This window comes from Zosterops lateralis (assembly GCF_965231275.1).
Source record: "Zosterops lateralis genome assembly, chromosome: 10".
Lineage (NCBI taxonomy): Eukaryota > Metazoa > Chordata > Aves > Passeriformes > Zosteropidae > Zosterops > Zosterops lateralis.
This window is the reverse complement of record NC_139770.1, coordinates 24339149-24363889: the sequence shown is the minus strand read 5'-3', so window position 1 is coordinate 24363889 and position 24741 is coordinate 24339149. Positions and strand designations below refer to the sequence as shown.

Here is a 24741-nt window from a genome sequence, read left to right as displayed (position 1 = left end):
TGATACTTTTATAATTTGCTTTTGTTCTTTTTAAAGTATCATAGCTTAGCCTGATCAATCAATGGAATAACATTGGCCTGAGGCTTGAGGTCTGGATGAAAATTCTGTCTGCACAAGCTGTTCATGGGCACCAGTGTAACAGTTACTTTCAGGATTGCTCCAGTGACAATATTTTAATACAACTTTACTGGACAGTCCTGCTGACATTTCTAGGTTTAGTTGGAATAAAGTACTAAAGCTGTAACCAGAGTTAACAATTCTGCACTACAATATTTCAGTTAAATTGCAGGTTATTAAATAAAGCAAGCCAATTTCTGATCTTACTTAATGTACATTTCCAGTAATTCAGGATCTGATGTCAACAAAAAAAAAAATGGCTTAGATAGTGCAAAGAAGTAAAGTAATCAGATTATCTTGCAGGAAATGTATAGTGTTTATTTCAAAGTATTTTAACGTGGTGCCGAGACATTGGAAGGATCTGCAGTTTGCAGGGTGGTGGTTTGGGGCAGATGGGCAAAATGTCTGTTCCTAGTGCAGGTTTTGGTTCTTAGCTGGGGTGGGCTGGGGAATTGCTCCCTTCTTGCAGGCTGTGCAATTCTCCTGCAGTTCCCTGCCCTGTCTCCTCCTCCTCAAGAGCTGTAGCCCCTCTTCTCTGCATTCACCATCTCCAAATTCCTCCGAGGCTCCGCAGGCTCGGGTTTGTTCTAGCAGTGATCTCCCAGTGAGAACGCACGGGACGAGCACAGCTTGTAATCACATTTTTTAAAAAAATAATTACACACTATTCATCATCAAGACAGCAGTATTGAAGCAGAAATATTTTGTCATCTGCCATGCATTTTTTCCATCCTTTTTGTTGGTGCTGGTTGATCAACTCCACTGTGATCAACAAGGGCTAAAAGGGCTGTTATGGGAAAAGCCAAGAGCTGGCTTTGTGCCTTGCAAGTCTTTTCCACCAGCTTTTTACTCCATTCATGAGGTGGATCCCATCTGTTTCACCACTCCAGTTGGCTTTCTGGGCTTTTCCAGTTGGGCAGGTCACATTCCAGACCAGAGCTGGGCCCCTTTTGAGGTGCTGGTGATGGCACCAGGGAGGGAAAGGAGCTGCAGGTCCTTTCACACAGGTCATGCCTGCAGTCTCTGACCCGTGGAATTTAGTTAAGCTCTGTGATGAATCTAATTGTGAACAATCTGGACAACAGAAATACCCGTGCCTATCTCCAGAGCTTTCAAGAGGGAGTCCTTAAACATGGGTGGAACTTCAAGGGTTTTGGAGCCTCCTTTGCCTCCTCCTCCATGTGAACTCATTCATTCCAAATGGCTGTGTTTTCCTGATGTTGATGGATGTTGGGAGGGTGTAATTAGCAGCAGCAATAAGTATGAGCTGGCTGAGCCTGACTTTCCCCATTCTGGGTCCCTTTGAGGGCTCTGGCATTAATGCTGCTGCTGTCTCTGAACTGGCTGTGTTCATGCAAACTCCATGCAGTGCTGTAGGTTTGTAATAGCACTCAGGGGCTGTTAATGGAGGCTAGTGATTCATGGGGAAAAAACTAATGTCATTTGCCAAAAAAACACCCCAGCCAACCCAGAGGTTTCCATATCCTGGATTATAGTGATGTAAGTCTCCAGAGAAATTCCAACAGCTCTAACCAGGGGTTGAATGGAGAGCAGTCAAGAGCACTGAACAGGAAAACCCTTGCATTTGGCTGCTCTTGATGAGTTTCTGATCAGACAAAGCAGCACACACAGGGAATCCCCAAACAGACTGTGGGAGCCAGGAGCTGACCCATTAAATTAAATTTATCCTGTTTTAAAACTAGATGATCTCAGGAAGCTGTGTCACATATCCCTGTACTTCTACAGTGTGTCACCATGTGTTTCACTATGTTGAACATTCAGCAAATAATATGATTTGTGAATAGAGGTAAAGGCAGGTAAGATTCAGCAGTGTTGAAATATTGTCCAAATGCATTGATGTGGATTTTTACAATCCACACCGCCCTTGGCTGGTGGTGTGTAATAGTAATAGTGTAATACAGTAATAGTTTAGCTGGATTCTTCCTGGGGACGTCACTCCAGCTGGGTCTGCTTCTGAGAGCTGAGCCCTGCCATCATTTTGGGTGTGCCATTGCACTGTGTAAGTTTATACTTCAGATTAGTTTATACATGTGTGTGTTACATATCAAGAATAAATAGTACATTGTCTTTAAAAGGCTCAGTGGGCAAAAAAAAAAATACCATCTCAGTGAAAAAGGCTTTTCCTTCACATTTGTCCTCTAGATACTATCTGGGTATTAAGGCAAAACATGATTTTTCTCAATTCTCTGTTCTAAATATTTTTTTTTCTTTTTTTTTTTCCCCTGATAAGTGACATTTATTGAGTTTACTGAAAAAGCAGGCCATCCTCAGTTATTTATTTTTCAAAGCCACACCTTTATCAGCAATGTCCTACAATGTGTTCTGCCAGCAGTTTGCATAAATTTGATGTTCATCCTAAATGAAACTAAGATAGGACGAATATATTTGGAGAGCTAAGTCTCCCCCCAGGTCATTCTGCTGACTTTCTACAACAGAATTTGGGCCTTATTTTCTACTCAGAAGTGCTGTCCTCAGCTTCAGCACAAATTGGTTTACAGTGAAGAATTCACTGGCATATCCAAGTGTGTAGGGATGACCAAAGTGGAAGGTGGAGCAGGATGTTCCTCTCAACCTTCCAGTCCAAAGGAGCAGAGCCAGTGCCTCCCTCACTTACAGAGATGCCAATTTTGAGTCTTTAATGAGATCCTCCCTGGTGTGTGTGTGTGAGTCTGGGAGAGTTTGGTTTGTGAACACTTGTCCAGTTCAAAGCTGGTCATGCAAAACATCCCTGATCCCCTTTGGTACAAATGAATGCTGAACTGAGGGGTTCATACAACCCTAAAAACCATAGCTCTCCAAAATGGGCTGGTCTGTAGCTCTGTGGAACTCAGATTGTGCACAGATAGATGCTGGAGCACATCTGAAGGAGTCTGGATACTCCAGGAAGCACTTCCAGGGTTCAGCAAACACTGATGCTGAGGAGGAATTCAGCTTCTCAACTGTAGACACGGAGAGAAGTAGAGACCGGATGTGCACAACCCCAGATTTTTCCCCAGGAGGGTTCCCTGTCCAAGCAGGATTTGAGAACCCCTTTGTGGGGTATTCCCAGAAAAGACTGGCAGGAGCTGTTCAGTCACCAGTCAGTGAGAGGAGCAGGTGAGAGGAGTCTGCTGGTGCTCAGGAAAAGCAGGGGTTGGGCAAAGGGAATTGTGTGACTTCTGACACAGGTGGGGCTCCCTGGGGAGCTGGGGCAGAGCAGCAGCTGCTGCTTTACAGTGTCCCCAGAGGGTTTGTCCCCAGTGTCCCCAGCTGGTCTGGCAAGAGAACTCAATTCACACTTTGATTATGAATCTTTTTCAGATCAAACCCTCCTTTCATTGGAATTTGCTTCAATCTCATGAAACATAATTTCTGTCTAAAAATTCTCCAAGTTTCTGCAATAACAAGAGTGAATTTTTGGAAGCAGCTTGGACTGCTGCATGGGAGAACTTGAAAATCTTAGTTACAAAGGTTCAAATATTAAATTATGAATGAAACAAACCTCTCTGTGGTTTATGAAATTGCTGTTGGTTCATGACTTACATAGTTTAAAATGGTAAATGATACTGCAAGAAACTGTGACTTTTATTCTGGTTGGTGTATTTTAAAACATGAATATTTATAATAAATTTTATTCTCATTTATAAAAAGAAAAACATTTTCCTTTTATAAGTCCCCTGTAGTACAATTTTTGGTTCTGATGGATATGGTTCCAGTCACTGATGACTTATTTTTTCTGTTTTTTCAGTTATACCAGCAGAGTTGTTTCTAATGGACTGAAGGCACAAATTAATAATCCAGAACTGAAAGTCAGAGGATTGGACCCACTCATCAACAATTTAATTGATAAACTTCAGCACTTTAATCAAGTAAGTAATTTCCCAAGATAAAACCATTTTATCATGGAGCTGAAGGTAAAATCTCTAGGTGATACTGCTTATCATATTCCTTCTTGCAGGACTGTAGGCCTGAAATAGCTGTGGTGTGGGTTTGTGCTAAAGGCAGCTGAAGATCCCAGTGTCCAAGCAGGCTGTGAACTCCAGCCAGGCAGAATTCCCTGGAAGTTGCTCCCTGGCTGCTGCTGAGCTGCCCTGGAGCCCAGAGCCCCAGGAGCACAGGAATTCCTGCTCCCCATATGGAGCCTGGGACTGCAGGAGCCTGGGACCCTCCTGGGCTGGAGAACTGTCCTTTGCTTGTGCAGCTTCCTGCTCCTCAGTGGGGCAGACACCAACAGATCAAACCCAGAACGAGCCTGTGGGGTGTCACAACCAAACTGTAAATGCTGAATTCACAGGACAGAGAGTGCTCCAAGATGAATTAACCTTGCCCCTTGAAAAACATTCCCTTCACAGGCCTTTTTCTCCAGCCCCTCAGCCCAGAATGTCTCAGTAGGGTGGCTGTGACAGATCTTTCAGGTTCCCTGATTCAGGGAAATGTGGTGCTGAAGAAGGAGAGGGTGCCATGGGGTGTCTGAAAAAGAAAACTCATTTTATAGGACAATAAAATAGGGACAGTGCCCAGAAACCTCATGCTGTAAGGACTAAACAGCACAGACCAGAAATGGGGGGCAAGTGGCAGTGTACAGGCTTGAGGACAGAGCGGTCTAGAAACATGACCAAATATGGAACAGTGCCAGCCAATAGGGGAGCAGAACTCAGGCTCATTAACATAATAACTGCAAAGGCTTCTGGGAGGAGATCCCTGTCTCACCTTCAGTTAAACAAATGGCTCCCAGGGCTGGAAGCCAAGGTCTGGCTGGCCCTGTGCCTCTGCCAGGCTTTGCCCACACTAAAGGACAGGTAACCTTCAGGTTTGTCAGAGATGTGATAACCCTGTGCCTGCCTCTGACATCTGTTTGGTCCCACAGAGGCACTTAGTGTTCCTGGTGCTGCTCCCTCCTCCAGGGCTGAGTGTGAGGCTCCCTGACCCTCCTGCCTGAGCACAGCTCTCTCTGAGCTCCAGAGCACTGCCTGCCCAAAGGAGCTGGAGCCAAGAGATTGAACTGAGATTGATTTTCATTTAGAGCAGGCATGTTTCCCTGTCAGCCTGCAAGAATGCTTACAGCAGAGGTGTTTGCACATCAGTCTGCTCGTCATCTTGCACTATTAAAGAGCACTGGAGCATGGGGATAGAAGCAGTAGGAAACCCACCCCCAAAATCCACTAGGTGGGTGGGGTGTGCAGGAAGAACAATAATATGCACAGGTAAAACTGAGGAGGAATTGCTTTGTCAGGATCTGGGAGGTTGTTAAGGCTGTGACTGGCTGTCAGGGATTCCTTTCCTTGCTCCTGAAAAAATACAATCCTCCCTTACCCTCTCATCAGCCAACGGTGGTAAATCCATAATCTGAGCAGTAATTAGTGGTTTCATTAAATCTTGCTTGTCTCTAATATTCTGCTGTTTTGAAAGCTGCAGTTTAGGGATTCTTTGTATCACACTGATTTGACTCACCATGGGGGATTAAAACAACCAGTCTGCTGCAGTACTTAATATTACACAGAAATAGGCATTATGTGGTCAGATTGATGAAAAGGATAATTCATTATTTATCTGTCTTTGCATGTTACAAAGGAGAGTGTTAATTTACTTTATAAATATTAGATATATCCATCTGTGTAATAGTGCTCTATAAACACTGACAATAGGAAATAGTTAGAAATAGATTAAATCAAAAGTAGTTGTGTATTGGAAATTCTATTTCTTTGTCTGCTGTAGAAAAACAGAGATCTGCCTGGTCTGAGCTGCATACCAATTTTCTCAAGTTACGTACATTTTAAAAACAGTCTCAAGAAGCACTTTTTAGCCAGCAGAATAAAACCCAGCTCTTGGCTCTGTAAGCTGGAAGTGTTGCTTTCTGGTACTTGTAACTCTTTTAGGAGAATATCTTCGTTAACTAAATTTAACTCCCATCAGATTGAGGTGCTTAGCAATAATGGATTCCAAGGGTGAAGGATTAAACAGAATACTGATTATTGCCCTAAGATGGTTTGTTCTTAAGTACTTAGAATAATATAAAATTCTTTGATCATAATTTTAGTAAGATTTCTTTGGAGATCAAAGCATCAAAGAAGTTGCTAAATATCTGAGGCTCTCACATACAACATCAAACACATGTAGCTGTTTTCTACTTCTTGGATTTTTGTTTCAGTTGTGATATTATTATACAAATATAAACTGACACTGAAAAGCCGATTAAATCAGGAGTTTAAAGTGCCATCAATGGTGTGTGTAGGCTGTAGAGTTACACAGAATTCCATTACTAATTTTATGGACAAATTGATTTCTTTTTCATAAAAATACATTTTTAATTTTTTTCTTATAATGTGTAGGGTGAAATTTAAGCACTGCACAAATAAGGTGATGAGATTTTTACAGGAATAACAATTCTGTCTCAAGAAAACAAGCTCCAGCCGTGCTGTATCTGTCCCTTAGGGAGCCTGGACCTGTTGGCTTTCACTCTCTCCCTGTCCTGCAGAGGTGTTTGAGATCAGAGTAACCTGCTGCTGGATCAGTTTGCTGTGGCTGGGCAGTGCTGTCAGCTACAGCTGTGTTCAGATCCACAGGATTCATTTTCCTCCAGGATTTGCCTTGGCTCAGCAGTTGTTAATGATTGTGGAGCAAATCTAATCACTGCTATCTGTGAGAGTTTCTCTTCCACCTTCTTCCTCCCCTGCTGGAGCCCAGCTCCTCCTCCCTGAGCAGCCTCTGCCAGGCCAGCAGGGCTTGGCCCCTGTGAGCAGGAGTTGCCACTGGCCAGGCAGAAGCAGCAAAAAATTCCCCCAGTCAAATCCCAACCTGACTGGCTTTGCCCTTCCTTCCGCTCCATATTATGTCCACAGAGGTAAAAGAACTGATAACTTCATTGACCCTAAACCCTGTGGATGTGAACAAAACTCATGTCCTGCCCCTGTTGTAGTTGGTGCATCCCAGCCCCAGCATGTTACAAATAATCTGTATGCAAGGCACCTTCCTTTTCTGCTGTCATTTAGGCTGAAATGCCACTTTGTTGGAGATTATAGCAGCTCCTCATTTTTTTTCATCTGGGACTTAAATCCTCAGCACATAGTTGTTGTTGGGGGTTTTTTCTAAAATGATTATGCAAATAGCAGGCTATTTTATATCCACTTGGCAAAGCTGGAAGTAAAGTGAAATTTAGAGAATATTATTCAACAATTACTGTTATTTGCATCCCTGACAGATGAGGTGGTTGAAGGGTTTATTGTAGTGGCTGATTCACATATCAATAGAATTACTGAGCTACAATTTACGGTAACTTTTAGTAATGCAAAAACAGATCAATTGAAGTCCCAGGTTGATGAGGAAAAAGTGGCAGAAATAACATCTTTTCCACCCTTTTTTTCGTGAATAGAACAGGTGCGAACCACCACTGATGGTAAACACAATAATCATCCACTGCACCTTGTCTGAGTGCTACTTCTTGCCACAAAATCACACTTAAATGTTTCAGTGTTTTTCTTCAGCCTAATGCTTTCCATAGTTCAAACTAAACTGATTCTTGGGCCAAGGTTAAAAATCCTCAAGGATCCATTGCACTGAAAAGAAATGAGAGTGCTGGGAAAAGACTGTGACTGTACCTCTACTAGCAGGGAGGTATCAACATTCTCAAAGGATTATAATATAATAGGTATTATACAAGTTAGACTTATTTGGGTTTTTTCAGCCTAAATCTACTCCTGACAGGTTTTGTGAATCTGTGTGTGTTGCTATTGTCAGAGATGAATGCTTAGGGCATGGCTGTAGTTCAAGATGTGCAATAACCTAGTGCAGAAAATGAGAGTAATGTCAAAGCAAATCTTCCTGAATGTGGACCCATGTATTTTATTTTTTTTTCTCTGCCAAAGTCTCATGGCTCTGCCAGCTGAACCAAGAAATGCATGTAACTTAATTCCTTTCAGGCTTCTATACAGAGGATTCTGTTAGAGCAGAATTCAAAGCAACAACACTGAGATGTTTCATTCCAATAATATGAGCCAGCCATAATTTAATCTTGAAAGTGAATTTAATTGAGTTATACAATAGGGAATAATACCATAAATAATTTAAGTAGTACTTAATTTAAAAGTGTGTATTTTTTTGACATCTATAAAATTTATTACGTTGTAGAGTTTTTATATGAGATTTGAGTGGAGATGAACTGGTTTGATTTTTAGCCAAAGTTGTAGCTGACTTGGACTAGGATTCAGAATTTTCTGTTCTTTGTTTCATCCAGTGAAAGTGCAGAAGGAAAGGCATCACCTGAGAAAATCTATTGCTTTCCTACTTCTGTCCCCTGGTATTTCAAAGCCCCAGTAGGCTGAGAGGTAACACTGCTTATCCCCCACATCCCTCCCCAAAGGGGCCCTGTCACTGTCACAGAAAAGAGCATTTCATTTCCGTTCTCAGGCAGGGGAAGCTGCCCAGGGCACAGCAGAGGTGTCAGTTCTCCAGGGCAGCTCAGCCAGGCTTTGGGGCAGAGAAACCCCAGAGATGGATCTTGCCTCAGCTTGTCTTCAGCTCAGGGGAAAGGCACTTTTTCACTGAAGCAAACACCTCTGCAGCTGTGCTGATCCTTTCTGAATTCACCTCACTATGCAGGCATTAACAGCCCTCACCACCTTTGTCTCCAAAGCAAACAGCAGTGATAATTAATACCACAGTTACTGGCTGATTAATGAATAGCACCAAGACATGCACACAGTAGAGAAAAATAAAGCCAGAATTAATGAAACCTGAAACAATTACATTTAAGATCTTGTGAAGACCAGGAAAGACCAAATGAGCTGTATTGTTTTGGGTTTCTTATTTCCTGCCCTGCTGTATAAAAACTGTTCACCCTTATAGTCAAATAAACTATCATCTCAGATTACTTCATCACTTATACAAAGTTTGTTTCTCATCCTATTTTTTTTTTTTTTTTTGTGATATGTTTATCCTTATTAGATTCGTGGGCAGTTTTTCTTCTCCCCTGCTAAGTCAGACATGTCTTTGCTTCCAGATATAGATGCTGAATGTTCAGCTCTGAGATAAGTTATGATCTTTTGCATAATCCATATGCAATGAAACAATTCATCCCAGTGCTTGAAACAATCCAGCTTACTTAAAAACTGAGAATGGTCTTTCTTTGTGGGGTCTCTTCTGTATGGTTCTCTATTTCTTAGGAAATATATATCTATATATATATAGCAGCTGACAGTGGTTTGGTCACTGGGCTGTTCATCTGGAGATGTGGGATCTCCTCATTTAGGCCTGGGCAGCTCCAGGCTAGGGGCAGTGGTTTTCTTCTCTCCAATCCTCTTAGATTTTAAAAAGAAAAATTGTTCGGAAGTTCTAACCTTAGTTCTGTTGTGGCACTAAAACTCCTGCCAAAGCCAGAAGTTTGTCCATGAATCAGAGCAGGAGAGTTCTTTCAGTCTGGTGCATGCACTGAAAAAACATCACTGGAGCCTTGTTTTACGGGCAGCACATGTTAAAATTGTAATTTGGTACTAATTGAGATACATCCCTGGCTGAAATCAGTGAATTTTTGCTGGCCTGAGGGCTTCAGGTTATTTGTTTAAATATGGTGACTTGAGATATAATTAAATTATTTTAATTAGAATCGAGAAATTACCTTTTAATACTAGAACCAGCATCAGGATTTCAGTGGAAACGGTAATGTGAAATACTGGCTCCACTAAAGCAGAATTTAGCATTTTAAAACAAGACAAATCTAAACCTCAGTGTAAATCCAGCATATCTTATTATATGCGAGCAAATATATAATGCTAAAATGGCCTTTTATTATTCATGTGTTGTGTCTCAGAGTGTGCTGTTCTATTTGTCTTGCAAGCCTTCTCAGAAATTATTTGCCCAGATGGACCATTGTATGTGTTTTGTTTTGCTCATTGCAGGAAATTAGTCTTAATAAATCAAAATCACATATTGAATCTCAGTAGTGACTTGAGCCAAGTGGGGGAGAGGAGGGCAGAGCTACTGTTTCAATCTAGAGCTGAGCCAAAGCATTTCACATACAGAAAAACAGAGCTTGAAGAGTCTTACTCTAAAACAAATAAATACGGGGTCTGTTGGAATTCTGGAAACTTAGATTTTGAGATTTTGATATATATTGTGATATATGTGAAGCAATATGGGGAATTTGGGGCATTGTCTAAGTCCTTCTTCTTAACCTCCTTCTTCCTTCTTCCGCATGGTTTCGGGTGGTTTTCTGTAATTGGGTGAAAAAGGTCCTCGTCGTGGGCCTTGGGTGGTCATTATTGGGTCAAAATATAAATAATACAGGTGTCACCTTGGTATTGGGTAATTATCCTTTAAATAACCTTGAAAAGAGTTAGAAGCTCTCAATTTTACCCCATTTCTTTAACTTGCTAGTTACAACTCACAGCTCATGAGTCTATAATAGATAATAAACAATAAACATCCAAGTCCAAACACAAAGCCTGCATCTCTCATGTATTAATCCTGACCCTGGCAGAGAAAAAGAAGCCAGAACTGTCACAGGGTCTGTCCTGTGGTGTGGGTGCCCAGTTCTTGCAGCTGCTGAGTGGAACTGAGCACTGGGAAGTGTTTTGGATGCTCTGCAGGAGTTGCTGAGGAGAGGATGGTGAAGGGATCTGCTGTGAGCTGACCAGGACAAGGTAAGGCCAGGAATTGTTACTGCCCTCCCTTTGCTGGGTGTCACAATGGGGAGAACACTTTGATCTGGCCTATTTGTTTTGATGGGAATTGATTTTTTTTTAATAGACAGAAAGTCAGCAATCATCATTGAATGAATTAACTGACATTACAAATTCTCTTTTATCTAAATACTTATTTTCTTCTTTTAACTATATTTTTCTGATCACCCTAGTAATTGTGAGTTCCATGCATTGTTTAAGTAATTACCATTAGAAGTGTGATCATGGTGTTTACTTTTGATCTAATTCCTGAGGTACAATAACATGCTTATTTTTGGAGGTGGTAAGTTTAGCATAATAGGAAAGGAAAGCAGAGATTTATAGGCTAATCATAGTTTTCTTTAGAGTAGAGTAAAGGTCTTCAAACAATTGATTGATCATTGTCCAAAAGCATGAACAGGGTCATTTTCCTCTCTTTCTGTTCTGCTGCTGAAGGGAGCAGCCAGGCAGAAAAAGCAGGGTCAGAGAATAGGACTAAAAGCCATCTAAACCCCAGACTTGTTCTGTAAAGCCCAAGTGGAGCTGTGCTGCTGATGACAAGTGGATTAATGCTACTGAAGTATTTAGCCACTTCCCAGCTACAGCAAACAACGTGGTCCCAGCAAGAGTTTGGGTTGTGTTGTAGCACAGCCTGAAGAATCAGAGCTGGGCTGGAAAAGCCCCAGCTCAGGTGTCCCTCTGAGGGGTTTCCCTTACCTGGATGCCCAGTTTGGCTGCCCAGGAAGCTCCTTGCACAACCCAGCAGCTCTGGAGCAGGTCCTGGACAGCACCTGCAGCCTCACATTTGGGTTGCTCAGCTGTGACAGCTTCATGTGAGATATTTGTTCCTTGTATCCCCAGGCAAGCACCCCTTTGATCTGTCTCCTCAGTGTAACTGCAGGGAGGGGAGAGTTAAAACCTGGGAGTGTTTGGTGCCATGTATGTTCATGGGATCAGTCATGGCCTTCTGGGAGAGCAAAGAGCTAATGGTGGGTGTGAGGTGAGGTTGTCCAGACTTTCCAGTGTCCCTGTGTGGTCTCTGAAGGAGGAAACATGGCCATGAACAAGGTAAAAGAATTCTTGCTCTACCCTGCTCTTCTATCAGTGTCTGTTCCTTCACACTGGAATTTAGAGAGCAAGGCTGAATGCTGGAGAGAGGCCATGCCAGGAAGACCTTTTCTCTTCTACTGAGGAAAACATTCACATATAATTAGTAAATAGGAAACACTAAAGGAAACAATCCTCTTGTTTCAGGCAGAACCACTACTGTGAAACAACATTATTTGTCACTGTAAAGAAATTCAGTCTTAAAACAGGCCTGTTTTGCTTCTGACACTCTTGCACTGTTTTTGTATTGTGCAGAGTACTTGCAAAGGTTTGAGTATATTACATCTCACAGCCCTAAGTCAGGCTGAGAGGAGTTCACCAAACCCAGGATTGATCCAGGTTATCAGACTCTCATTTTCCTCATCTCTTCATGAGTTCCTCTGCCAATTTGGAATCAAAAAAGCAAGACGTGTGTGAGTGCATCAACCTAACTAAAACTAGTAAAATCAAAAAAACACCAGTTTGACATGATCACTGTTGCTAGTGCTCTTTCATCAAAAGCATGATGCAGCTCTGAAATGACCAAAGACCTCCTTAGCTTCATTTCAGTGTGTTCCCCACAACAAGGGGCATCTCAGTGCTGTGGGTGCTGAGCAGGATGGCTGGCCTGACTCCTCTCGGGCAGGGAGCAGAGCTGGGAGCTTTCTGCCATCCTGACCCCTCCTGACATCTCTCCTCAAGTGCAGCTGTTCCTGCTTCTCCAGGGAAACCCTTCTCCATCAGCAGCATTAATTCTGTGAGGCTGCCATCCTGTTTCCTCCTCAGCAAAGCTCAGTGCTGTACATTCATATCACCCATCAGGGTTCCCACAATGAGCCTCCCATCAGATGCCAGAGGCTGAGAGTCACCTGCCAGCCTTCCCTGCCTGCTGCCTGACACTGAGTGTGAGACAACCATCTAGGTGGGAGCAGCACTTCTCTTTATAACTCTTTGTTTCTTGTTTTTTGTCTCCTTGCTTTCATGTCAAGACTTGGAGATTTGCAAACTACGTCAGTTCAGCTAATATGAAAAGGTTTAGTAGGAATTTTACAAACCCTACCACACGCTAATTCTTCCTGTCTGTTACTTTTAGGAGCATATAGCTACTTTTTAATTTCCTTACTTTTTTACTGGCCTTTCTGACCCATATTGAAATGTTTTATTTCTAAAAATCAGCTTCATTTGGGTCAGTTGTACAATTGAGTTTGTTGTATTATTTAAAGGCACGACCAACTGAGTGTATCAGTGATTTCATTCTACTCCAGACAGTCTGTGCAGTTTGCTCCTAACTCAATTCAGCCCTGTGCAGGTACAAGGCCAGCACTTGGGCTGGGGAGGCAAACAGCAAGGAATGTCTTTGGTCCCAGGAGACTATGGCACAGTTTTCCATAAACATTGTTCTGTCTGGATAGTTAGGAATGGTAAAAATCAGACCTTTCTAAGCCTTCCATACAAGTCTAGGTCCAAGGCAGCCTTGTGTGTGCTGCTTACATGGTGCTTAAATGACAAAATGCAGAGACCCTCACAGAGCACTGATGGGCATGGCTGTCATGTAATAGTCAGTTGAGATTAAAGGCTTTTTTTTTCAAAATGCATTAGTAATAAAACTATTTTTAGAGGCATATATTTTAATTCTGAGTCTTCTAGCATCTTGTACCAGCATTTACCAGCCTGTAAAGTTACTACAGAGTAATAGATAATTTGAGATTGGAAGGGACAGTCTGGAGACAATCCAGCCTTCTGTTGAAAGCAGGGCTTTAGATTAGGTTATCCAGGGCCCTGTAAAACCAGGTCCAGCATAATTCCAGAGGGAGAGATTCCATCTCTTCCCTGGTGCCCCTCTGCTTTGTGTTTGTTTGCTTATCTCTATGAAAATAAGTATACTACTCTTAAATGCCTCACTTCTTCCTGTTTATTGTGTTCTCAGGGTCCAGCTTGAATTCAAGGACAATAAGTCTTGGGCACAGAATAGGCACTTTATACCTTTATACACTGAAATATGTTCTAGTGTACAAAGCAGGAGCATTTGTGTGACTCAGTAGTGGGATACCTGGAAGTTCCTGCTTCCTATAGGAAAACATCCAAAGGAAATGACAACCAAGGTAGACAGTGTGTCTCCATATCTTGTGTGGAGCAGATTCCCGTTGGGAATTGGATTCCCAGCAGCCAGGTGGGTGTAAATAAACGGAGAGGACTGATTAAGCAGCAGCCACCTCATTTTCAGAGCACAGAATTTGCATACACTGGCGGGTTGGAAGAAAATTTACTGTGCACATGGTGCTGTGAAAGGCCTGGGGTGTTACAGTGAGGAGCCATTTGCTCATTATTTTGAATAGCAATGAGGTGTAAGAGCCTGTGTGCCACAGCTCTGGTGGGTCTGCAGACAGCTCTGCCTCCTGAACACAGATGGGATTTCTACCTTTAATTGTGATTTCATGGTGGAAAATGCTGCTCAAAGGTTGGAGCTCTGTAGTCCTGAAAACGTCCTGGCCCTCTGTTTCTGTGCCCCCAAACCACCTCAGGCTTTGGCTGGCTGAAGTGTCTTGCATTACAAATATGATTTATTTACTATGCACCATTCAGTGACACCTCCAATCTATCCTGCTTCCTGGGACTGTATGCATTTTAAATGAGATAATACATTTATTTTACTTGCCTTTTCCCTGCATCTGAAATGAGCCTGTGCCTCAGTGCAGTTATGTGGGAGTGGCTCTGTTTGGAGCTGAGTATTCCCAGTCCCAGGTGTCACAGATGAACTTGTGCAGAGCAGTGGCCCAGGAGACCAGGTAGTCCCTTCAGAAATGGAGAGCCTTTGGTGTTGCCTTGACACCGACAACACAGTGAGAAGTGAGAGGCAGTGAATGAGACAGAGCCACTTCACATGTAGGAATTGCACACTTCCATCACTCAGGCTGCCTTTGGAGCTGTGCAGACACCCCAGGCATCCCTTTGGAGGAAAGCCATCCTTTGGGGGGAGTCTGTTACTACATAAATCTCACACAGCTGCTTCCCTCAGCCCAGGATTTGGGGGTTGGCAGTGCTCAGTGAGCAGGAGCCTCTCACAGGCGGGTGCAGGAGGTGCAGCAGTGGAGTTCTGTGCCTCTTACAGAGCTGAGAGCTCACTAGAAGTTAAAATAGCAACGCTGGTGAGTATCTGATAAAGGTAACATTGGACTAGAAAAGCAAACAAGACCCAGCATGTGTAACTGTGCTCAAGGCTAGAATCATCTTTACCTGTGTCCCTGACTTCAGAGATGTAAATAATTGCACTGGCTGTTCACTCTATGTGTAATTACAGCTATGAGCATGCTCAGAAATAAGCAAGATGCAGGGCCTGTAAGCCTTCTGAAGTTGAACTCTTGGAGTATTTGTTGCCTTCTTTGAGAGGATAAATCAAAATCTTGAGGCTTTTTACTCCATTAACAATAAATGGAATCCAGGGAGGGTCACCTGGCAGCTCACAGTAACCTCTGCCAGCCCACTCTCATTTACCCCCAGTTTTATCCTGCTGTGCTCCTGCCCAGGTGTTTGTGTGTGTGCCAACCTCAGCACACAGAGACACCCCCAGAGACACAGGTAACAGGCTTGAATTGTTTGGAAGCAGCCACAATGTGTCCTCAGTCTTACACAGTTTGAGCACGTCTGAAGATGAATTTAGGTTGGTCTCTACATGATTTTAACATGTGTAACTAAAAGAAAAAAGCCCTCGTGTACACAATCTGTTGTTTCCAACATTTAGAAAAGGTTTCCAGCTCTAATTTATTAATAATTCTGATATAGAAGATTTTTTTTTCTCTGTGATGAGGACTTTTTCACAGTTATTAAAGTATGTCTAATAACTAATTGAAGTGGATTCAAGTGATAGTCAAATTTGAACAGAGCTTTTAATAGCCAGAAGCAAATAAGCAGAATGTAGCCTGCTGATAAGGAAGCACGGAGTGTTTTGAATGCTGCCATATGTCCAGATACAAGTGATCAGCCTTGCAAACAGAATCAGAAAGTGCTCAGCATCGTTTCAGGGCTGTGTCTTGTTTGCTTTCCGGACCAATAAGAGGAGCCTCTCAGGGCAGTTTTTCAAAGTGACATGTTCATGGGAGTGAACTGGAGACAAACAATGTCATTATTGGGTAACATAATGAAATATGGCTCGTGCTTCACTGCAGGAAAATGACGCTGAGCCATATTTGATGTGGCATTTGAAAGAAGAGAATCTAATAATATCAAATGGGTTTCTGAAGGGTAAATGGAAAGCTTGAGATTGGTCTTAGGCCTTATAATTGGGGCTGGATGAAGTCATCAGGGGGCCAGGGGCTGTGGCGAGCTGCAGGCACTTTGAACCCCTTGATGAAGCTGACCATTTGTGCCAGTGCCTCAAATAAAAGTTTAATGTTAAAGAGCTGTGTTGCTTGAAGTTCTGGTCTCAAGGGTAACTCTGAGTCATGCAGCACCGTGCAGCAGCTCTAACTGAGGTGTATAAAATTAATCACTTTGAGTATTAAAGTTCAATTTTGGACTTCAGTTAGAGTGTTTATGAACCATATGAAGCAATATTATACTTCCTGATTATAAAGATTATTTCAGTTATTGGTTAAAATATTTTTGAGGCTTTTTTTTGTCTGGCTTTGCTAATCACTTCCAAGCACTTGGTAGGCGACAAATTGCACACCAGTAAGCAGCCATATAGAACGCTTTCTGTGTTGGTAATATGATATATTAACTAATAATCCAAACAAAATATAATAAATTGCTACTTAATTCTGAGACAGTCAAGCAGAACTAAATATATTCCATTACTTTGAAAATGTGAATAATTTCTTTTGGAAATCAGAAGTTTCTCTTTAGCTTCGAAGTGTGATAGTAAGAGGCAGAAAGTCACGAGTGCACAATCAGGAAATGGGATTAGCTGTTCAGAAACCATCTCAGGTCAGTGTCAAAGGAAAAGCACTTTAAAATTTTGAAGGTAGCAAAAGTCAGAGAAGAAAAATACTAAAGAGAATAAAGGTGAAATTTGACATGTAAAAGTCAATTAGAAAAGCTAAATGGTACAATGTAAAACCTGTGACAGGCAGGGCCCAGGACAGTAAGAAAGTGCCTTATTTAATAAGGAGGCAGAAAGTAGCTCTGTGCAACATAATAGTTGTAGAAAAGGCTTTGACATTTCTGGGCTGTGTTCCTTTACAGCCCAAGCTGTCCTGCCTGTCTGCTCCTCCAGCAGCATTTGGAGGGGATGGAGCCCAACCACATTTCCACAGCCACTTTTAGCTGTGCAGGAGGTTTCTCTCCCTGCCCCTTCCTCCTGTTTCAGGAGGTTTTGGGCTACACTGACACATTAGCACATATGGCAGAGATTCCTGAGAAGGGATTCATTGAAGCAATGCCTGAGTGATGCACTCTGCAGCGGATGCAGGGCATTGTGTTCAGCCTGGGAACTGCCTGTGCACACTTTCAGTGGGACTCTGGCCTGCTGCTGTTCTGATTAACTGAGAACAGGTTTGTGTGTGGATGCTTTTTTTTAATCACTTCAGGAAGGGGAAAATGTGAATGACTGTAATCTGGGGTGAGCTAAAATAGTTCCAGATGAACTGTCAAGCTAGAGTTAAACTGGTGAGCAGGAGTTAAAGTATGTGCAGCTGCTGTGCTGCCTGTGTTAGGCTCTGCTAATTTCAGAGAGTTCCTGTGATCAATACATTAGTTCTTGTGGCTGGTACACAGAGGAACAACAAGATCATCTGCTGGAACCTCGAATCCAGAGAAATTTTGGTTTGTGTAGAAAACCTGAGGAGATTGGTCGCATCCCAGGGCAGATTTCAGCAACATTTTTAATGGAGGATTAGAAAGTATCTTTTGAGCAAATCTGGCCTGGCCTTAATATTGTGGGTTTTGGTGTCAGAGAATGTTCCCAGGGTGATCTGACTGTGGAGTAAAAAATGGCTGTGGACAGACTGTAGAGGATGAGAGAAGGCACCACTTCTATTCTCATTTTTTTCTCTCTCCCTTCTCCTCAATCCCTGCTGAATGTTAAATGAAATGTTTAATTTTGCCTGTGGTAAGTGGGTGACAGGAGCAGGGTGGAGCAGAAGCCCCACGTGTGCGAAGCAGCCCATCTGTCTGTGGGGGTGTGGGGGAGCCTTGGACAGGCTTCTCCAGGGAAGAGTCAAGGAGGTGGAGGATGCAGTCTGGGGATGTGAATTCAGTGCAAACCCCAGAATTGAGGTCAATCTCAGCATCCCTCTGTTCTGGTTGTATCAACCATTCAAAGTGGTCAATAATATGAATTTAGCAAAGCTGGAACCTCAGTGTCTGTCAGAGGGAAAAGCAGTAAGGGGGAGATTTAGCAAATTCACAGTTAGTCCCTGGCTTCTGCCATGGATTTGGGTTAAACCCTTGACAACCACAGCTACAAGCACATAACAGTTACATTGCTGCAGTTAAATCAGCCAGGTTTCTCCCACCATTTTGGAAGCCCCATAAGAGAGGTGGGAGAAGGCAGAATTAGTCTGGCTCCTCAAGAAAAAAATGGCATTGATTTCTTAAAGAACACAAAGTCCTGAAAATTCAGATGTGCTGTATTTTCATTTTCCAGTCTGGGACTAAACAGAAAATAGCAACATGAGTCCTGACAACATGAGGGACTGAGGAAGAATTTTGTCTTTTTTCCTGCAAGTCCCTCCCTGACCCCAAAGTGCTCATCAGCACCTGCAAGCCCACAGTGCTTGGAGGCAGCTCAGTCTGTGATTTGAGGATACTCTTCCTCACTGTGGCTTTATACAGAGTTTTGGATGAGACAGAAATCAGATGAAATACCTCCAACAGCTTGAACAGGCTTCCATCATATCTGGACTTTGGTGGCTTTCAGAGTGCTGTGAGCTGTGATCTGCTGGGTTGGCACCTGTGGATGTGTGTGTGTATGGCAGTAGTTTTGAGCATCACAGATTGAAAACAGCAGAATCAAAAGCTGCTTGCTCAGTTGGATGCTCACATGCCACTGCAAACTCTGTCACTAGGTGCTTACCTGGGGCTGTCACATTGACAGGATATTTTTCTCCCTCTGTCTCTGAAAGGAGACAAGTGGCTGCTTATCCACAAAATACCTTTTCCTGTCGTCTGCTGTACTGATTTCCCATGCAGAGGGCTCACTCTGGACAGCAGCAACTCCCACTATGAATCCTCCAGGCCCACTGCACTTCCATGGTTGGTACTTGATCCTTAAAAAGCATCTCTGTCCCTTCCACCTTGCCCTCTGCTCATCTTCATGTGCAGTTTATTGATGTCCTGGGGTGGCTCCCTAGAACAGGGGCCAAACAAGATGAAGAGAATAAAGTGGGTATTTATTAAAGGCCTTCAATAGATACACCTTGGGCAGTCAGAGCCTCCCAGAGGTGACACCCAAGGTGGACAATGGTCACGAGTTTCTCAGACAATTCTAAGTTTGTTCCATTTACACATCAGGAGTGAATGCTCCAATTACAGCTTCAGGTAATGAAGTCATTTACCCCCAGTTTGCTCCCCCCAATTCACTTTTGTTTATACTTTTTGGAGCCTGAGACAGTGAGGTGTTCAGAGGTATTGTTTTGTCTGACCAAAATGTGAGGACAGTAACTAATATTTCGTATGGAGTTTGGAGTTACACACTAATGCAGTACAGGATTTTAAAAATATAAAATTTTAAATCCTAAGGCATCATTCAGTAACTATTATTTAAAATTCTATGCAAGATAACATCCTCTCTTAAGGGTTTCTAAGCTCACTGAGTGTTCAGGCTGGGTGCTACTTTTTGGAGCACTGCTCTAAGTGAGACAAAAGTCTCAGCATCATCTGATGTTGTTGCTCAGGTTCATTTGTTGTTAGGGTATTGGAGCTCCTGACTAAGGCAGAAGTCAGAAATGCCTGACTTCATATTTTTAGATCAAAACGTGACTTCCCAAATCTAAATTTGCCATGGTTATGTAAAACTACATCTGTAGGGGACACAGGACTGTACATGACTGTGGGACAAAGGTTTTGGCTCAAAGCTGCCCTTTGTACATGGTTTAGGAGAGGGCAAATCTCTCCAGCTCCTCTGAAGCAGCAGCTGAGTTCTGGGTGTTTCTTTGTGAATACTTTTGAATTGATACACCAAGTACTCTGCATATTCCAGTAGAAAGACCCAGTATAGCCAGTCTTAAGCCTTTTAATACAATTCAGTGGATATTTTCAATCTACAAGCAAGAATTTACGTTGTTGAGTGTTTTGGGATGCCAAGTTTCTACTTCTGTAACTTTATACTTTATCCTTGCAAAGTATGACCTTTACAAGGGTGCAGCTCTGAAAAATATTTTCTGTCCTTGAGATCTATCTTTTTCAGGTCTTTTGGGAGTTTTTCAGACACACTTATTGTTCTGGATTCTTTTAATTAAAAACGTGTTGAGGGCTGCCCATTAATTCCTTGCTATTCTCTGTTGGCCTGCCCTATCCGATATTCATTGTGCAGTAAGATTGTGCTACTTAAATTGGGATCTGTGCAGCATCCCTGCAGCTGGTTTCTCTCCAAAAATGAGAATTATGTGGCTAATTCTGTGTGATATCTTTAAACAGAGGCATCTTGCAGCTCATTATTTTCTTTGAAGATAAAGGTCCCCTTCCATCTCTGCTCAGACTGTCAGGGTGTAACTTCAGGCAAATGAGTGCCTTTCAAAGGGTTGGGTGGCTAAGTTGGTTTTTTGGGTTTTTTTTCCTCTCTCACCATTGCAGAAAATGTGAAATTGTTGTTGCTGTTAGAAAGCAGATAATCTTCTCCTATAGTTGCAGGTTCTTTGTGTTCTTTTAATAACAATTGAAAAAGCTGGAAAGAGGGGAAATGGTTACAGCAGAAATAACAGGGAAAGTTCACTGGTCCCAAAGCTGCTTCCATGGCATTTCCATGTATCAGAAGACTGAGTGTTTCTTCTGGAAGCCAGGGCATGGGCCTGGGAAGTGTTTGCAGCAGATGCCCAGACTGGAGCAGAGGGCTGGGGAGTTTCCCTTCACTCCTTGGCATGCCCTGTGAGCAGTGGGGGAAGGCTGAGAAATGCAGGGATTGCAGTTTGTGCCCTCCATGGGACTGGCAGCCAGGTGCTGGGAGGGTCAGCACACCCTGCCCAGCATCAGGGAGTCACCAGCTTGGTACATTGCTCATCCTCCGAGAAACTTGAACCTGTCAGTCATTTCAAACACTGTTAGCCTCAAAAAAAAAAAAACCCAAAAAAAACCAAAAAAAAAACAAAAAAAACCAAAAAAAAACCAAAAAAAAAAAAAAAAACCCAAAAAAAAAAAAAACCAAAAAAAAAAAAAACCCACCACCCAACTTGGGACCATAGAAGTTGAAGGAGAAGAGGTGTTTGGAGAGTGAGATCCTGCTCATGGCCCATGACAGAAAGGCTGAAGGGCTGGGCTGTGTTCTATATCCCAAAGAATCCACATTGAGAGGAAGGAATGAGAAGGTCTCCACGTGGCTCAGCTGTAAGAAGAGCCTCAGTCAGGTCTCTGCTTCAGTAGAGGTGAGATAATCCAGCCATGGACACAAACTCAAAGGTGCTCAGGCTGTGTTCTGCTTCCCACAGAATGTCTTGTTCCATTTATTCCTGTGTTTTGATTGTGCTTTCACTGTTACACTCAGCACTTTGGGGAACAAAAATGGGGTTAAACTTGACTGTTTTCTGGGCTGGAGAGTGAGAACAGTTGAACTCCTTACTATCAAATAAGTAACTCTGTGTGCCTTTCCTGCCATTGCTTTCTGCTGTCTCTTCTGGGGCAGTGTAAGTTGATCTGCAACTCAGAACACTGAAAAATTGTGTATTGGGTTTTATATTTGCATACCTAACACAGTTATGAATAAGAATTGTTAATAGCTTCACTTCACTGAAAGGAAAATGTTCTCTCTGTATTTTTCAGAGCAGAATTTGAGTTTTTCATGTAGTGTACAGCAGCCCAATGTGTGATCTTGGGCCATTGTGAGGTAATGGTTACATGCTGGAAGTCAGCGTCATTTCAGAAGGCCTCACTGTGCTGTGAACTGCGCATTCCACTGTTTCCGGAAAATCTAAATTAACAGCTCAGGCAGGAACTCTCCCCTGGATGTCACCTTTAAGTTCCTGTGTTCTTCTGTGGATTGTTCATTTTATTAAACACATTAGACCATAAACGATTATATTGTATAATTTAGGGGTGATGTCATATGTTTGACAGCTGTCAGTCACTTGCTGTGCCTTTTGGACTGAATGACTGTGAATTATTAATGTTTCAGATGCCACAGAGCCTCTTTAATACTCCATGTGCAAGAGAGCTTTGGTAGAAAACTCAAAAATCTAGTGAATGTTTTTCACATAGACCAACAATGGGGCAATAATTAGCAATTACAGATGATCACACACTGACAATGATCTTCAGAAAGGCAGTCCCATGTAAGTGCAGTTCCCAGCTTAAAGGAAAGCTGAAGTGTTCAGGCAGGCAGGAAAACCACCAAAGAAACCCAACAGAAATCCCCCTGAGTTACAGCTCCTGATGCTACAGCTCCCAGCTTCTGCTCGAGAAACCAGCTAGTGTAGCCTGTAACTTCTGGAGCAGGTTTGTGCAAAAGATGTGCAAAATTGCAACTTTGTGAAGAAGCCCAAGATGGGGAGAAGGGGAATGTGTCTAAAGCAGCCTTCAAAGTCTAAGCAAATATTTCTGGGTATTTTCCAGTCAAAATGTGATTGTTTCTGTAAGTTCATGTGTTTGGGTAGCCATCCTCCTAAACACTGATGTAATGGTTTGGGAATAGAAACCTGTTCTGTCCACAGGGTGTTCCTGAGGGATTTGTCACTGCACAGAGTGAACACAATTGCTGAGCCTCCAGTCCTGGCTGCAGGCTGGCTCCAGTTGGTGGGGCAGACTTTGCTTTCTGGAGGGATTCAGGGGTGTGGGGTATCCACAGCCCAGGCTGGGATGGGCTCAGGGAAATTCTCTTTGGAGGAGATCATTGTGCTCTCCTGTCTCCTTGACACAGGAATCCGTGGCAGCAGCCAGATACCCATGTATCAGGGTTAGAGGTAGCTCAGGGCTAAATCAGGAATAAGATCAGGGCATCAGAACAATTTTGGTTCCAGGAAACAGCTCCAAAAGTGCCTCCTTCCTACACAATTAAAAGAAGATATCAAGATACCCGTTTTCATCAGTTTTACTGGAAACCGTATTTCCATGACATGTTGTTTCATGACATGATATGTTGAAAAATTCAGAATTCAACAAGGTTGTATTCTGATTTTCTGTTACCGTTTAGAATTGCATTTTGTTAGAAAAAGGTTGTTTTGAGTCATGTTGAAAGAAGGGGAAGGGGAAGGGGAAGGGGAAGGGGAGGGAAGGACAGGGAAGGACAGGGAAGGGAAGGGAAGGGAAGGGAAGGGAAGGGAAGGGAAGGGAAGGGAAGGGAAGGGAAGGGAAGGGAAGGGAAGGGAAGGGAAGGGAAGGGAAGGGAAGGGAAGGGAAGGGAAGGGAAGGAAAGGAAAGGAAAGGAAAGGAAAGGAAAGGAAAGGAAAGGAAAGGAAAGGAAAGGAAAGGAAAGGAAAGGCAAGGCATCAATTTCTACCCACTCCCAGCAAGGCTGTGCCCTGTTCAGCCCAATGGCAGCGTGGTGGGAGGTTGTGAGCTGGCAGGAGGGAGCTCTGTGCCCAGTCCCAGCCCCTGCTCAGGTGTGACAGCTGGTGCTCTTAGCCGCCTGAGCATCTCCAGCTCTCCTTGAGGGCAGCTGGTCTTGCACCATCACTCAGGCTTGGAACACCACATGAGGAAGGGACTTTGTATAACCAAACAGCAAAGGCTGTGAAGGACAGACATGTCCTTGGGAACACCAGGGGTTTGTCTCCAAGGTGGTCATTAAAACCAAATTCTCATTTGTCTTCTGTATCTACCTTGAAAACTTCCCCATCTCTACCAGATAATCATCCTTGGATTCCATTTGACTTCCCCAGTTCCTGCAAGGCTGCCTTTCTCCAGCTGAATGTAAAGAGACATGCTCCTGATGAAATAAATGGCCTTTTATAAAAAAGAAGTCAGGATATTGAGTTCTCAGCCTTATTTGATCACCTAGTCCGTAAATTGGCTGTTAGAAGCTCAGCCCCAGCAAGCTCCTATGGAATATTTTGTAATAATATTCATGAGTTGTGGTGATGAGAACCCTCACTACTAACCTATTCGGCCTTTCTCAGGGACTGGGAAAGATCAACTATTTCTGTCTGGATTAGGAAAATTATAATTAGAGAGCCTGCTTTGTTTACATGTAACAGCATTTACCATTTGACAGCACAATCTTTCAAGCATGAAACTGCTTCAACCAAGGCTTTGCATTTCCTCCTCCTCCCTATTCACACCACTTCACACCTTCCATAAAATACATTTAAAAGCACCTTGCAGAACTTAAAGTAGGACATGTGTCCCTCCTGAGGCAAGGCCAGTAGGGAGTTGTTGACCCTCACCCCTCTGCCACAGAACAGAGTTGGAAGGAAACACTGTTTCAGTGAAAAGAGAGAAAACACTATTTCAGTGACAGGACTTTTCTCTGTGGAACATGCACAGACACTTCAGGGCCTTTACACAGCGAGGCTCCTTGCAGTCCCACGTGGGAATGGGAGCTGGCACCCAGTGCTGTGTGCAAAGGTTGGCCACTGAATGAGTAACGAAACAACAGCTACCATAAAAAGGGAAGGAAACTCCCTTTTTAACAGAATGTATATTTCCCTGAAGCATTTCCTTTTCCTAGGACAAACAGTGAATATAATCTTTGAAACAGGTTTAAATATAAGGCTTCAATACCACTGCATCCTGAAAAGAACCCAGCTTCCACTGGAAAGTGCCAAATGACTCCCAAAAACATGAAGGAAGCTGAAAATCCTGG

At 43.0% G+C, this 24741-nt stretch overlaps 1 protein-coding gene across 1 annotated transcript in view; it reads left to right on the top strand.

Annotated features, from left to right (window-relative positions):
* LOC310913389 (glypican-5-like) overlaps positions 1-24741 on the top strand; it is a gene marked incomplete at its 5' end in the record, with an annotated part of 336550 nt that overhangs the window by 187451 nt on the left and 124358 nt on the right. Inside the window, one exon of the mRNA XM_083868783.1 lies at positions 3866-3986. Coding sequence (XP_083724909.1) covers positions 3866-3986 — 121 coding nt within the window. The remainder of the gene's footprint in view (positions 1-3865; positions 3987-24741) is intronic.